The 14,381-nt window shown below is 40.9% G+C and overlaps 1 protein-coding gene across 1 annotated transcript in view; it reads left to right on the top strand.

Annotated features, from left to right (window-relative positions):
* The window catches only part of rhof (ras homolog family member F), a 42,709-nt gene that overhangs the window by 19,382 nt on the left and 8,946 nt on the right, over positions 1-14,381 (top strand). The window contains exon 3 of the mRNA XM_060843636.1: positions 13,358-13,467. Coding sequence (XP_060699619.1) covers positions 13,358-13,467 — 110 coding nt within the window. The remainder of the gene's footprint in view (positions 1-13,357; positions 13,468-14,381) is intronic.

Here is a 14,381-nt window from a genome sequence, read left to right as displayed (position 1 = left end):
CTAGATTGGGTTGGGATATCTGGTCGGCATGGACAGGTTGAACCGAAGGGTCTGTTTCCATGCTGTACATCTCTGACTCTATGACTCTAGTTAAAAATCACACAACACCAGGTTATAGTCCAACAGGTTTAATTGGAAGCACACTACCTTTCGGAGTGACGCTCCTTCATCAGGTGATAGCGGAGGGCTCGATCGTAACACAGAATTTATAGCAAAAATTTGCAGTGTGATGTAACATTATACATTGAAAAATTGATTGTCTGTTAAGCCTTTCATCTGTTAGAATACAGTGATAGTATGACTCTGTGGTGTAGTAAGTATTTTATATGCATTCATTGTGCCGAAATGTTTCTCTTGTTCATGTTACATGAAACATGTTACACAAACAATCAAGAATATGACATATTTAAAAATACAGTAAACTCGGACTGCTAACCCACAGCTTCCTTCCCATTAACAACTAAACTCTAAGTTTCCTCATTGTTGAGTGAATGTGCTGAATTTTATCTAGGGCATAAGTCAACCTTGCAGGCAAGGTTAGTAGTAGGTTCTTTCTCAGATGAAGTGAGCTAGGTTTGTAAACTGGCCTGGGGCATTGTATCTTGTTAAGGAAAAGACAAATTGTACTGCTGCTTATAAATTCCAGTTGGAATGTCACTATGTGGCCCATTGTATCAGTACCAACTCTTATGCTGGAACAATCCACAATTGTTCTCATTACCCTGCATTCCTCATAGTCTGTATTTCTGCATGCTTCATTTTTCCATTAACAGAACCATTCTATAAATAAAAAACTGCATAAAATATATTTTAGTCACAATTTTAAATTGACAACTTTTTGACTGACTCCCCAGATTAAGGAGGTGGTCTGATTTATCAAAGCACTCTTCTTCTTTGATTTTAAATGTATTACATTTTCTTAGCTGTCTCTGGTCTCATGGGAATATTTCCAAAATCTGTAACCTCTCCATTTAACTAATATTTGTAATCTCTGGTATTATGGCTCCTGTGCATACTCCGTGGCTTTAGAATGCCTTTTGAGAATGCACCAATCAGTTTCTCACACACTAATCTAATTGTGTGCTAACCATTACAGCCCACAAATTCTTCATCTGCACCTATACCAAATTGGCTTTCTTTACAGCTGTAACAGTTGCTGTCTACAATCAGAACACAATCATTTTATAATGCATGTTTGGTGCTGGTGCTGAAACAAGATCTCTCTTCTGACGGCCTTAGAAGAGGAATGTAAAGTTTTCAGTGAGATAATGATATCATCCTTTTCAACTGTCATTCTTTTTGTGTGTGATGTACAACCAAAAAAATCCTGAAGAATCGCATTACAGAAGTTCATATTGCAGCAGATAAACTGGTTATTTTTGTGCCGCGGGAAGTGGTACCAAAAGTTCAGAACACAGCAACACGCCCTTAAAATTCCACCTTGATAGCACAAAACCAAATTCCTAAGGCCTTGTTGCGATGCTATGATTAGCATCATAAGCTGAAACAGATAAACAGTAACCAGGGTTTCAGTGATTACTGAGGTAGTGCACGGGAAATCAAGCCCCACTATTGACTCGTTACAAATATAAAAATGTGATTAAACTATGACATAGAGCATTATAGCACAGTACAGGCCCTTCGACCCTCGATGTTGTGTTGACCTGTGAAACCAATTTGAAGCCCTTCTAATCTACACTATTCCACTATCATCCATATGTTTATACAATGGCCATATAAATGCCCTTAAAGTTGGCGAATCTACTGCTGTTACAGACCGGGCATTCCACACCCTTACTACTGTCCTGAGTAAAGAACCTACCTCTGACATCTGTCCTATATCTATCACCCCTCAATTTAAAACTATGTCCCCTTGTGCTGGCCATCACCATCCGAGGAAAAAGGCTCTCACTGTGCACCTATCTAACCCTCTGATCATCTTGTATGTCTCTATTAAGTCACCCCTCAACCTTTTTCTCTCTAATGAAAACAGCCCCAAGTTCCTCAGCCTTTCTTCCATACCAGGCAACATCCTGGTAAATCTCCTCTGCACCCTTGCCAATGACTCCACATCCTTCCTGTAATGCAGTGACCAGAACTATATGCAGTACTCCAAGTGCGGCCACACCAGTGTTATGTACAACTACAACATGACCTCATAGCTCTGAAACTCAATCCCTCTACCAATAAAAGCTTCTTAACAACCCTATCAACTTAGGTGGCAATTTTCAGGGATTAATACACATGGACACTGGGATCTCTCTGCTCAACCACATGAACAAGAATCTTACCATTTAGCCCAGTATTCTGTATTCCAGTTACTCCTTCCAAAGTGAATCACTTCACACTTTTCTTTGCATTAAACTCCATTTGCCACACCTCAGCCCAGCTCTGCAGCTTATATATGTCCCTCTGTAACCTGTAACATCCACCCGCACTGTGTACAGCTCCACCTACCTCAGTGTCATCTGCAAATTTATTAAGTAAAAAGTGAAGTCTGCAGATGCTGGAGATCAGAGCTGAAAATGTGTTGCTGGTTAAAGCACAGCAGGTCAGGCAGCATCCAAGGAACAGGAAATTCGACGTTTCGGGCCAGAGCCCTTACTGATGAAGGGCTCTGGCCCGAAACGTCGAATTTCCTGTTCCTTGGATGCTGCCTGACCTGCTGTGCTTTAACCAGCAACACATTTTCAGCTGCAAATTTATTAACCCATCCTTCTACGCCCTCATCCAGGTCATTTATAAAAATGACAAACAGCAATGGGCCCAAAACATATCCTTGTAGTACACCACTAGTAACTGAGCTCCAAGGTGAATATTTCCAACATCACCCTCTGTCTTCTTTCAGCGAGCCAATTTTTGATCCAAACCACTAAATCACCCTCAATCCCATGCTTCCGTATTTTCTGCAAGTCTACCGTGGAGAACCTTATCAAATGCTTTACTGATATCCATATACACCACATCAGCCACTTTACCCTCATCCTCCTGTCTGGTCACCTTCTCAAAGACCTCAGTAAGGTTTGTGACACGACCTACCCTTCACAAAACCATGTTGATTATCCCTAATGAAATTATTCCTTTCTAGATGATTATAAATCCTATCTCTTCTAATCCTTTCCAACACTTTACCCACAACTGAAGTAAGGCTCACTGGTCTATCATTACCAGAGTTGTCTCTACTCCCCTTCTTGAACAAAGGGACAATATTTGCTATGCTTCAGTATTCTGACACTATTCCTGTAGACTGTCCAATTTTACCTAACTCTCTAATTCAGGTTTTAAAAAAATGCCAACCAGGTGTTTCCATAAACAAGAAAATAATTGTTTATTGTAATCAAATTGTTTTTAACCAACTGCAGAAAGAAACATGAATTGCTAACTTATAACTCCATAATTTAAACTTTAAATATTCCAATTCATGTATAAATAGCCACACAAAGACAAGACAAAACATAAGTATTTATAGGTGGGGAAGGGCAAAAAATTCAAAGATGCACAATTCACTCACTAATTTGAATCGCAAACTTTGAATTGTTTCCTTTCCGTTCCTTTCAACTCTTTGATGAAGCTGTGAGGTTATGGGAAAGCTGTTTCTCAGTCTTTCATTCACTGGCTAAGAATTTGCCCTTTCAGTATTTCGGGTGATTTGTTTTTCCCCTTCTTTTCCTTTCAACAAAGGAATTTGCAGAGAGTGCCATTTATAGTAAAGCAGTGAGTGCATACAGCTACCATGAGATCTTATGTTACTTTTTCACAGCAGAAGGAGAGAAGGAGATATAGATGCATTTTCTTTGCACATGCACATGACCAGGAATGATTCAAGAATTTGGTACTATGCTGAGCTCTAATCAGCAAAAACAATTAAAACAAAAACTGACTCTAAGCAGAACTGCTTGAACACACGTGCACGTACCATCTAACATTCTCCCCATTGCTGGAATAAGACAATATTGTGCATACAATTCTCAATGCATTCCATAAATTCTTTTTAAAACTGTAAACACCTTTTTACCCAGCTTCCTTGGTTTAAAGTAGTATCCTTTTCTCTTTTTTTTGTTTATAGTCCAAGGAGAAAAGTTGTCTTTCAAGGACAAACAGAGGATAGGTGCAGTGTAGAATCTACTTAGACATTAATGCTCAGGTATTAGAATGATATGCAAAGAAAACTTGGGAAGATAATGCAGCACATGGTCACAATGTAGACTGTGTACATTGAAAAATCATGGGCCTGTCGCTGCAATTCTCCCAATTTTTTTTTCTTGCTGCACTGAAGGTCCTGTGTTGTGAGATTTCCAGATATTTCTCTGGTGTTTGGTGCAGACGTGGGGAATAGTTGAATAAATTACTTTTGGAAATCAGGGAGAAGGTAAACTGCTCCACCTCTCTGTAAAGGTCTGGGTACAATTTCTTGAGGAGCAGTCACTCTCCCACACCTGGTCCAGCTAACTATTCTATAAATATGAGGCTGGATATCCCAGGTTGCAGACTATTCCAGCATGAATAGCATGAGTTTCTGTCCTCAGCTGACATCTGCCCTCACATTCCAGCAGGAGGTATTGGAAAGTGATCAGGAACAAAAACACAAGAGATATATTTCCCCCTCTAACTCTCAAGGATGAAGGCTACTGCCCTTGCCTCCATTAGAATTAGCTAAATCGGCAGAGACTAGAAATAAAGCCAGTGCTGCATTGTCTGGATGGGTGAGTTATAACATTGCCTTTACCAAGTAAGCTATTGTTTAATAGTGCTTTCCCTCTAAAAATTTATCCTTCAAATTTCACTTTTTCAAATCTCATTTTTACAGTCCATAAACAGAAGACTGACCAGTTTTTTTCAAATTGAACAGGCTTTGTATTTTTATATATTTGAGATCGTATTTGTGCCCGAATGTTTTCAACTATAAAATAGTGCAGCAATGTTGTTATGTCTCCTCTGGTTGCTCTCTTCAACTTAGTACAGTCCATGACTCTCTCTTGTAAAGTGGTTGTTTCCTTTTAATTTGTGATTTTGTAAACATTGATCCACATTGATTTCCTTTCAGCACTGACGGTAGAAAGCTCACCACAAAGTAGTGCACTGCAAGAATACTCTGGAAAGTCCCCAGAACTTTAGGACTTGATTATAACAAAACAATCAGTAAAGGATGTCAAATTTTCTCAAAGTTTAAATTGCTTGTTTCATTTAGTTAGAACTTAACTTGGTGAATAACGTGTTGGTAAATGTACTAAGATGTAAGTGATTCTCTGACAGCAAACTGTGACTGCATCTCTCACCTGGCTTTTGTCATACTGTTTGGTAATTGTACAGAATATAATCTGTCTGTTGTGTTTGGCCAAATTCAAGGGCATTGTTAACTTTTCAGAAGCCATTGACGTGTAATGTCCTAAACTGATGATCACAGAAGACCTAACTGATATGGTTTAACACCCAACCAACTGCTAGATTCAGTCCCCTTGTTGAAATATGCAGAAGGGCTGCTGTCTTTCTGAAATTCTAATATTTGATCAGTTGAAAGATGCTAAAACGATAATACATTATAATACAGTAATGGAGTTACCCTTGCATGACAAGAAAGAGCTGAACTTGCCATTCACAAAATAGGATGTCTCTTAATAATCGATCAGAAGATATAAATGTTTCTTCCGATTGCTAATTAACCTATTACAGGGACCCATTGCGCATAAATTTTAAAACCTGGAATAAGTGATTTTGATGCTAGGTGTCACCTTCTAAATACAAGTTCATAAATAGTGCATTTAGCTAATAAAGTCTGAACTGTTTGATATCCATTATTTTGAAGGGTGAAACTTTTTATTCTTTCATGGGAGTGGATGTCATTAGCAAGACCAGCATTTATTCCTCTTCCCTAGTGTCCTTGAGCTGAGTGGTTTGTTGGGATAATATCAGAGGGGAGTGAAGAGTCTATGCTGAATGATTTATTGTAACTTGCATTTTACAGTGAAAAAAACCAGCAAAATTCAGTGAAAAGCTTCAACAGTTGCCGCAATCTGGCAATATTTTGAATGGTTTAAGAATAAAAAGGTTAAAAGATATAACTAAAAAAGAGTCCTGAGCCCTGCGCTGCCACTCTTCCCGCACCACCTCGTTGCCACCTGTGCCAGACCCACCAATGCAGGAATCGCTACTCTTTAGGCCCATCTCATTGATGCTAGGTCCCATGCTGAAGCTACACTGATATAGCAACCGGGAGTTCCTGGCTCCCTTGCCGCCGGGCCCAGGGCAGACCATGATCCCTCTGCTACAGCCACCTCACTAACAGCAGGAGTCCCTGTTCTGGGTCTAATGCAACAGGCAATCCCTGGCTTCGCTGCCAGACCAGGCCGCCGCCGCTGCAGCCTCACTGAGGGCCCCACTGCGGCTGCCCGCCCTCCTCTGAGATATTGCCTTGCCGGCCCTGCCATCTTGAAAAGTCTGCTACCATTGCCGTTGGCCCACCTTGTTTTGGGTCTGGAGTCACATGTAGGACAGACTAGGTAAGAATGGCAGATTTCCTTCCCTAAAGGACATCAGTGAATCAAATGCACCACCAAACTCTGAGGTATTAAATCTAGAAAGAATCTGTGGTATGGCCTAGCTTATTGGGAAGCCTTATCACCTGATTCAGAAGATTTCAAATCACTTTATAGGATTTGAGGAACCTGGAAGGAAAATTTACTGTGGCACTGATAAGTGCTATATTATCAGAGCGATGACTTTTGAATGAACCCAATGATTTATTTTTCTCCTGGATACACAAGCACAAGAGGACAAAATGAGATCCCTCCTGGCTGTTCAGACATTTGGAGAAGAGCAGGAAGTTTTCCTGGTGTTGGGCTCAGAATTCATGCCTCAACTAATAACATTAGGAAAGGAGACTTAATTGTGCATTTAAATTTCCTGGGAACTTGTCAGGCGCAAAAAGCTGCTGCATTGCGTTCCGTAATAACAGTCTTTAGGTTTTTGGCAAATCTGAAGTTGGGATAGGTCATAGAGATGTACAGCATGGAAACAGACCCTTCGGTTCAACCCGTCCATGCCGACCAGATATCCCAACCCAATCTAGTCCCACCTGCCAGCACCCGGCCCATATCCCTCCAAACCCTTCCTATTCTGATACCCATCCAAATGCCTCTTAAATGTAGCAATTGTACCAGCCTCCACCACATCCTCTGGCAGCTCATTCCATACACGTACCACCTTCTGCGTGAAAAAGTTGCCCCTTGGGTCTCTTTTTATATCTTTCCCCTCTCACCCTAAACCAATGCCCTCTAGTTCTGGACTCCCCAACCCCAGGGAAAAGACTTTCTATTTATCCTATCCATGCCCCTCATAATTTTGTAAACCTCGATAAGGTCACCCCTCAGTCTCCGACACTCCAGAGAAAATGGCCCCAGCCTGTTCAGCCTCTCCCTATAGCTCAGATACTCCAACCCTGGCAACATCCTTGTAACTCTTTTCTGAACCCTTTCAAGATTCACAACATCTTTCCGATAGGAAGGAGACCAGAATTGCACACAATATTCCAACAGTGGCCTAACCAATGTCCTGTACAGCCGCAACATGACCTCCCAACTCCTATACTCAGTACTCTGACCAATGAAGAAAAGCATACCAAACGCTGCTTTCACTATCCTATCTACCTGTGACTCCATTTTCAAGGAGCTATGAACCTGCACTCCAAGGTCTCTTTGTTCAGCAACACTCCCTAGGACCTTACCATTAAGTGTATAAGTCCTGCTAAGATTTGCTTTCCCAAAATGCAGCACCTCGCAATTATCTGAATTAAACTCCATCTGCCACTTCTCAGCCCATTGGCCCATCTGGTCCAGATCCTGTTGTAATTTGAGGTAACCCTCTTTGCTGTCCACTACACTTCCAATTTTGGTGTCATCTACAAATTTACTAACTATACCTCTTCTGCTCGCATCCAAATCATTTATGTAAATGACAAAAAGCAGAGGACCCAGCATTGATCCTTTTGGCACTCCACTGGTCACAGGCCTCCAGTCTTAAAAACAACCCTTCGACACCACCCTCTGTCTTCTACCTTTGAGCGTCAAACTTCTTTCTTCAAGATCGGGCCTTCAAGGTCAGGCCTTTATTTTAAGCGGAATGAAATGTAAAAGTTGGGAAGTTTGGCTAAAAAGCCACTGGTCAGACAAAAGCTTGGGCACTGTGAGCAGTTTATCTAAGGAAAGATACACTGGCATTGGAGACAGTTCAGAGAAACTTCATGAAGTATGGAGCCATTTTGTTTGAAGAAAGGTTGAGAAGGTGAGGCCTGTCCTTGTTAGTATTTAGGGGAATGAGAGGACACCTTAATGGGTAGATCCAGAGAAGGTTGTTTGATTATGTGGGAGTGTCTAGGAAGTCATATTCTCAGAATAATGATTCAGCCATTTAAGACTGATAAAGAGGAATTTTTTTTTAGGCTGGTGAATCAGTTCTTTTACTGCAGTGGACTATTAAGGCTGAGTCATTAAATATTTTCAAGGTTGAGAAAGAATGATTTTTTTCATTAGTAAGGGAATTAAGGTTATGGGAGAAATACAGGGAAGTGGAATTGAAGATGATCAGGTCAGACAATGCCAAAAGTGGTGCAAACTCAGTCAGCTGAATGGCCTACTTCTCCACCTATGCCTAATAGTGCTATCATTGCAGAATAACTGTCAGCCATCATGTACACAATTCTGCTAACATAAGCGAAAAAAAATTACCACTTTAGACGATAAAGGAGAAGGTACACTTAAAGGAACTGCAGTTGCAGCACTGTGGAAATGGTCTCAAAAAATCTGAAATGGTGACAGATCTGTATATCCACAATTTATTCTTCACTCAATTCACTGAAATGATGTGAGGAAAGGGATGTGGTTAGCATTTGTTGCAGAGAGACAGATGAATAGGTTTTTTCACACCTCTTCCTGTCTCTGCAAGAGAATTCATTTCCTCTGAAGATTGTCTTTTGTTTGCATTTCAAAAACCTTTGTTGCTTAACCTTAAAGTAATTCTGTAGGTATGTTGTTTCAGCATGCGACATTTTTGTTTTTGATAGAAGTTTCTTATTATTCATTATTAGAATTTCTTCCTTTCCTCCTTATCTCCTTTCAAACCTACTTGTATATACATTCGTTACCTAGAGTTCACAACACTGAAATAGGCCATTCAGCCCAATCAGACTATATCATTGTTTACATTTATCTTGTCCCAATTCATCTAACTTTATCACTATTTCCTTTGAGCTCTTTCACTCCCATGTCCTTTCTTTATTGCCTGTAACTGTATCTATAGTATTTGTTACAACTACTCTATATTCCACACTCTAATTGCTCTTAGGGTAAAGAATTTTTTACTGAATTCCTTATTAGAATTATTAGTGACTACATTGTTATTGTGACCCTAGTTTTGGGCTTTGTACCAAGTATAAATATCTTCTTGATCTATTAACCTTGTTTTGGACTATAATTTTTGAGACTCACATTAAATGGACCCATATTTTATAAGTAGTATATGTCTGTCTATTAATGTCTTCCAATTATTTTATGTTTTCTGAAAAGCAATTAAAACTTGAATTAATCAAAATAAGTGACTATCATAGACTTTCTGCCCATTGTGCATTTTTATCATGTCTCTGAAGCAATATTTTCTTCACTAAAAACACAAGTAATGTTTGAGGTGGTGCACTTTGTTTATATTTGTTAAAAATCACACAACACCAGTTTATAGTCCAACAGGTTTGGAAGCACTCGCTTTCGAAGTGCTGCTCCTTCATCAGGTAGCTGTGGAGCAGGATCATAAGACACAGAATTTATAGCAAAAGGTTACGGTGTCATGCAACTGATGCGATATATTGAACAAATCTAGATTCCTATTAAGTCTTTCATCTTTTAGAATGGGTTGTTGGTTTCGGTTCATTAATATGTAAACTCCAGAACTACTTTCAAATCACATTCTTGAGATAACATAAGGTTTTATTAAAAAGAAAAGTGACATCTCAGCTCAGACAATGTATTAAAGGTGCAAGGTTAAAGTCTGTCTGTATTTCAATCTTGAGTCAGACTGGTTCTATTTCCAAAGTAGAAATTTATAAAATGTTACATGGATTGACTGCCTGTGGATTGTGTGCGTTTAAAACAAAATAGAATGTGTCTGCAAGTACATTCACCTCATTGACTTGTGTGCATGTGAGGGAGAGAGAGAGAGAGAGAGAGAGAGAGAGAGAGAGAGAGAGAGAGAGAGTGTGTGTGTGTGCGCGCGCGCGCGCGCAGGCCTCTCCGGTGGGGTGTATGTGCGTGTGTCTAAGCGTATGTGTGAGAAAGTTATAGTGTAGTGGGGTCACCTACAGTGTGACATGAACCCAAGGACCTGGTTGAGGCCATCTTCATGGGTACCGAACTTGCCTATCGGCCTCTGCTTGGCCACTTTGCATTGTTGCTTGTCCCGAAGTCCGTTTTGGAGGGTGATCACCTGAAGATCCTGAGGCAGAATGTCCTTGACTGCTGAAGTGTTTCCCAACTGGAAGGGAACATCCCTCTCGGGCAATTGTTGCGCGGTATCCATTCATCTGTTGTCGTAGCATCTGCTTGGTCTTGCCAATATACTGTGCCTTGGGGCATCCTTGCCTGCACCATATGAGATATGCAATGTTGGCCAAGTCACATGAGTACCCGCAGCGCACATGGTGGGTGGTGTCCCCACGAGTATTGGTAATATCCATGTCGACACTCTGACATGTCTTGCCAATAGTTATGTTTACATCTTTAATGATACTCTTTTGACCCAAAGTCAGAGGGCATGACTTTTCCCTCCCTGGAGGTGGTGTGAAGGAGAATAATTAGGTGGGTTGGCCCTGAAGTGAGACTGCCATCCTCCTCACTACCTCAGCAATTATGCCTGAGCAAGAATGTCCACGGGCAACGTCACGATCTGCTAACGATTAAGGCCCTTAGAGATCAATTAATTGTGGTATCAACACCACAATGTGAAACCTCCCCTATTACTTACTTTCCCATGGAAACTATGGTGGTTGGCTGGCCAGGTTTGGGGAATGGTGGAATTGGCTCTTATTTCCCAACTCCACTGATTCCCTGCTCCCTGGAATTCCCATGCATGATAAGAGGTTAAAAATGACACCTCCACATCACTGATTGTTCTTCTTTAACCTGTGTTTCCAGTGTCGAGGCCTGTAACAGGCTGAGAAACTTACCCACACTCCTAGAGTGCTGATTGGCAGGCACTTAAGCTGGTCTCCTTGTTAAGACCATAAGACATAGGAGTGGAAGTAAGGCCATTCGGCCCATCGAGTCCACTCCGCCATTCAATCATGGCTGATGGGCATTTCAACTCCACTTACCAGCATTCTCCCCGTAGCCCTTAATTCCTCGAGACAACAAGAATCTATCAATCTCGGCCTTGAAGACATTTAGCGTCCTGGCCTCCACTGCACTCCGCGGCAATGAATTCCACAGGCCCACCACACTCTGGCTGAAGAAACGTCTCCGCATTTCTGTTCTGAATTGACCCCCTCTAATTCTAAGGCTGTGTCCATGGGTTCTAGTCTCCTCGCCTAACAGAAACAATTTCCTAGCGTCCACCTTTTCCAAGCCATGTATTATCTTAGAGGGTGTATGTGTCTCCATACTTCGAAACAATGTGGGAAATCTCCATTGAAAATGAATAAGCTTGAGAACCATGCTTTTTACATATAAAGAGAGAGCTTACAGTCTAATCTGCTATTGCACAATCTTGCAATCACAAGATATTGCATTCTGCGTCATATAGAATGGTGTATCTTTTATCATGAACAGTGTGAAAGATTGTTTTGGTAAATGTTAAAATAGGGCATTAATACATAAGTAAGTCATGTAGTAGGTTAAAATGAACTCTTTTCTCTCTCTCTCTCTCTCTCTTTCTCTCCCCCCCACCCCCCCAAAAAAAAACCCTCGATATTGGTTTTATGTTGTGGTTTCAAAATTCAGCAAGACCAGGAGGCACAATTTAAAAATAAGGGTGATGGCACTTAGGACCAAGATGAGAATTTGTTTTTTTTACTCAGAGTTGTGAACCTTTGGAGCCTAAACTTTGTTTATACCTGAGTTAGAGATTGATAGATTCCTGATTACCAGTGGAATGCAGTGCCACGGGGTTGGTATGAGTAAAAGGCATTGAAGTGTTCTGTCAGCCATGATCGTATTAAATGTAGACAGGCAGGAGGCTGGAAGAACACAGCAAACCAGACAGCATCAGGAGGCGGAGAGGTTAACGTTTTGGGTGTAACACCAAAATGTCAACTTCTCCACCTCCTGATGCTGCTGGGCTTAATGTGTTCTTCCAAAGTAGACAGGCAGGAAGCTGGATTCCAACATCTGCAGTTTTTTTGTCTCTAACCATGATTGTATTAAATGGCAGGTTGGGCTTGATGGGCTGAATAGCTTATTTCTGTTCATGATATTTTTAGTGTGGAATCAGGCAATTTGGCCCATTGAGTCCACACCGGCCTTCCAAAGAGCATCCCACCTATTGCACATCCTGGACACTATGGGCAAGTTAGCATGGCCAGTTCACACAACCTTTGGACTGTGGGAGGAAACTAGAGCGTTTCCAGGAAACCCATGCAGATACTGAGAACGTGTTAACTCCACATCGGTCCCCAGGGCTGGAATTGAATCTAGGTCCCTGGTATTATGAAGCAGCAGTGCCAACCACTGTGTCACCATGCCACCCTGTAATGTTTAGATGGAAAGAGGCTCAGCTGATAGACTATAAAGCTAGTTTCAAGCTCCAAAGAGCTGGGGGATTGTGGAATAAAAACATAAAGTGCTGGAGAAACTCAGCTAGTCAGGTAGTATCAGTGGAGAGAGAAACAGATGCTGTCAAACTACTTTTGTTTCTCCTGCACTTTCTATTTTTATTTGATTTCAAGCAATCTGAAGTACATTGCTTTTATTTGGAGGATCATGTCCTTGATCTTTGATTTGTACTGACTTTGCTGATTTTAGCTAAGAAGAAGTGGAAAGTCTTGCTACTTCATATTCTTTGGCTAATGGAAATCGGTCTGGGTTTCTATTCCCTGATTACTGGTAGAGGTGTATATTTATATTTTCACGACAATTGCTACCCCACACACAGTCTCAAGAAACAAAAATCAGTTGATTATGGTGGAGGGGGATTGTCTGCAATAAAAATGGCAGCATTATCCCAACAGTAGGTTTCTTTGCATTTATTTGTGTCACGGTGCTCCTATGTTTGAAACATCTTGCCCGGACAAGCCGTTATTAACTCAATAAATGGTTTCAAGTAAACCAATTTCAAACTAACATGCATTATTTTGTGGTGGTAACTTTGCTGTTTTATTTAGGTCAAGAGGATTATGACAGGCTCCGCCCTCTCTCCTACCAAGATACACACATCTTCTTAATCTGTTATGATGTCACAAACCCCACAAGTTTTGAGAATGTCCGTATTAAGGTGAGGAAGCTAATCATGTTTTCTATTTTCATCAGAAGCAAAATCATGGTAGTTACTGTTCACTTGCTTTACCATATCTCTGCAATTAATAATTGACTGTAATCACCTTTTGCTGGATGAATAATTTTTAAATTTCTTTCACCCACTTCCTGGAAGCCCAACACAATATCCTAGAGTCGGACAGCATGGAAACAGACCCTTCAGTCCAATCTATCCATGCTGACCAAGTTTCCCAAATTAAACTAGTCCCATTTTTCCCTGCATTTGGCCCATATCCTTCCAAATCTTTCCTGTTCGTATACCTGTCCAAATGAATTTTAAATATTGTAACTCTATCTGCATCTACCACTTTCTCTGGCAGCTCATTCTATATACGAACCACCCTCTGTGTGGAAAAAGATTACCCCTCAGGTCCCTTTTAAATCTTTCTCATCTCACCTTAAAACTATTCTCTCTAGTTTTAAACTCCTAACCCTAGATCTAGCAAATGGCATCACCAACATCCTGTACAACTGCAACATGACGTCCCAGCTCCTAAATTCACTGGTTTGAGCAATGAAGACAAGTGTGCCAAATGCCGCCTTTACTGTTCTATCTACCTGTGATGCAAGAAACTATGAACATGAAACCCTAGGAGTCTCTGTTCTACAACCCTCCACAGGACCATGCCATCTATTTTAATTCCTGCCCTTGTTGGTCTTAAAAGAATGCAACACTTCACATTTATCTAAATTAAATGCCATTTGCCATTCCTGGATCCGTTGGCCCTTTGTAATCTTTGATAAGCCTAAATATAAAGGTTGGTGGGAGGGGATCATTTCTCTGTCTGCCAATAGCACTTTCCATCCATATGTGAGGGCGATGTTGTGGGCATGTGCCTCACCTGGACTCAGCATTCGCTGTTAATGTTAATA

This window comes from Hemiscyllium ocellatum, chromosome 24, assembly GCF_020745735.1.
Source record: "Hemiscyllium ocellatum isolate sHemOce1 chromosome 24, sHemOce1.pat.X.cur, whole genome shotgun sequence".
NCBI lineage: Eukaryota > Metazoa > Chordata > Chondrichthyes > Orectolobiformes > Hemiscylliidae > Hemiscyllium > Hemiscyllium ocellatum.
The sequence above is the reverse complement of the archived record's forward strand: the minus strand, read 5'-3'. Positions and strand labels throughout refer to the sequence as shown.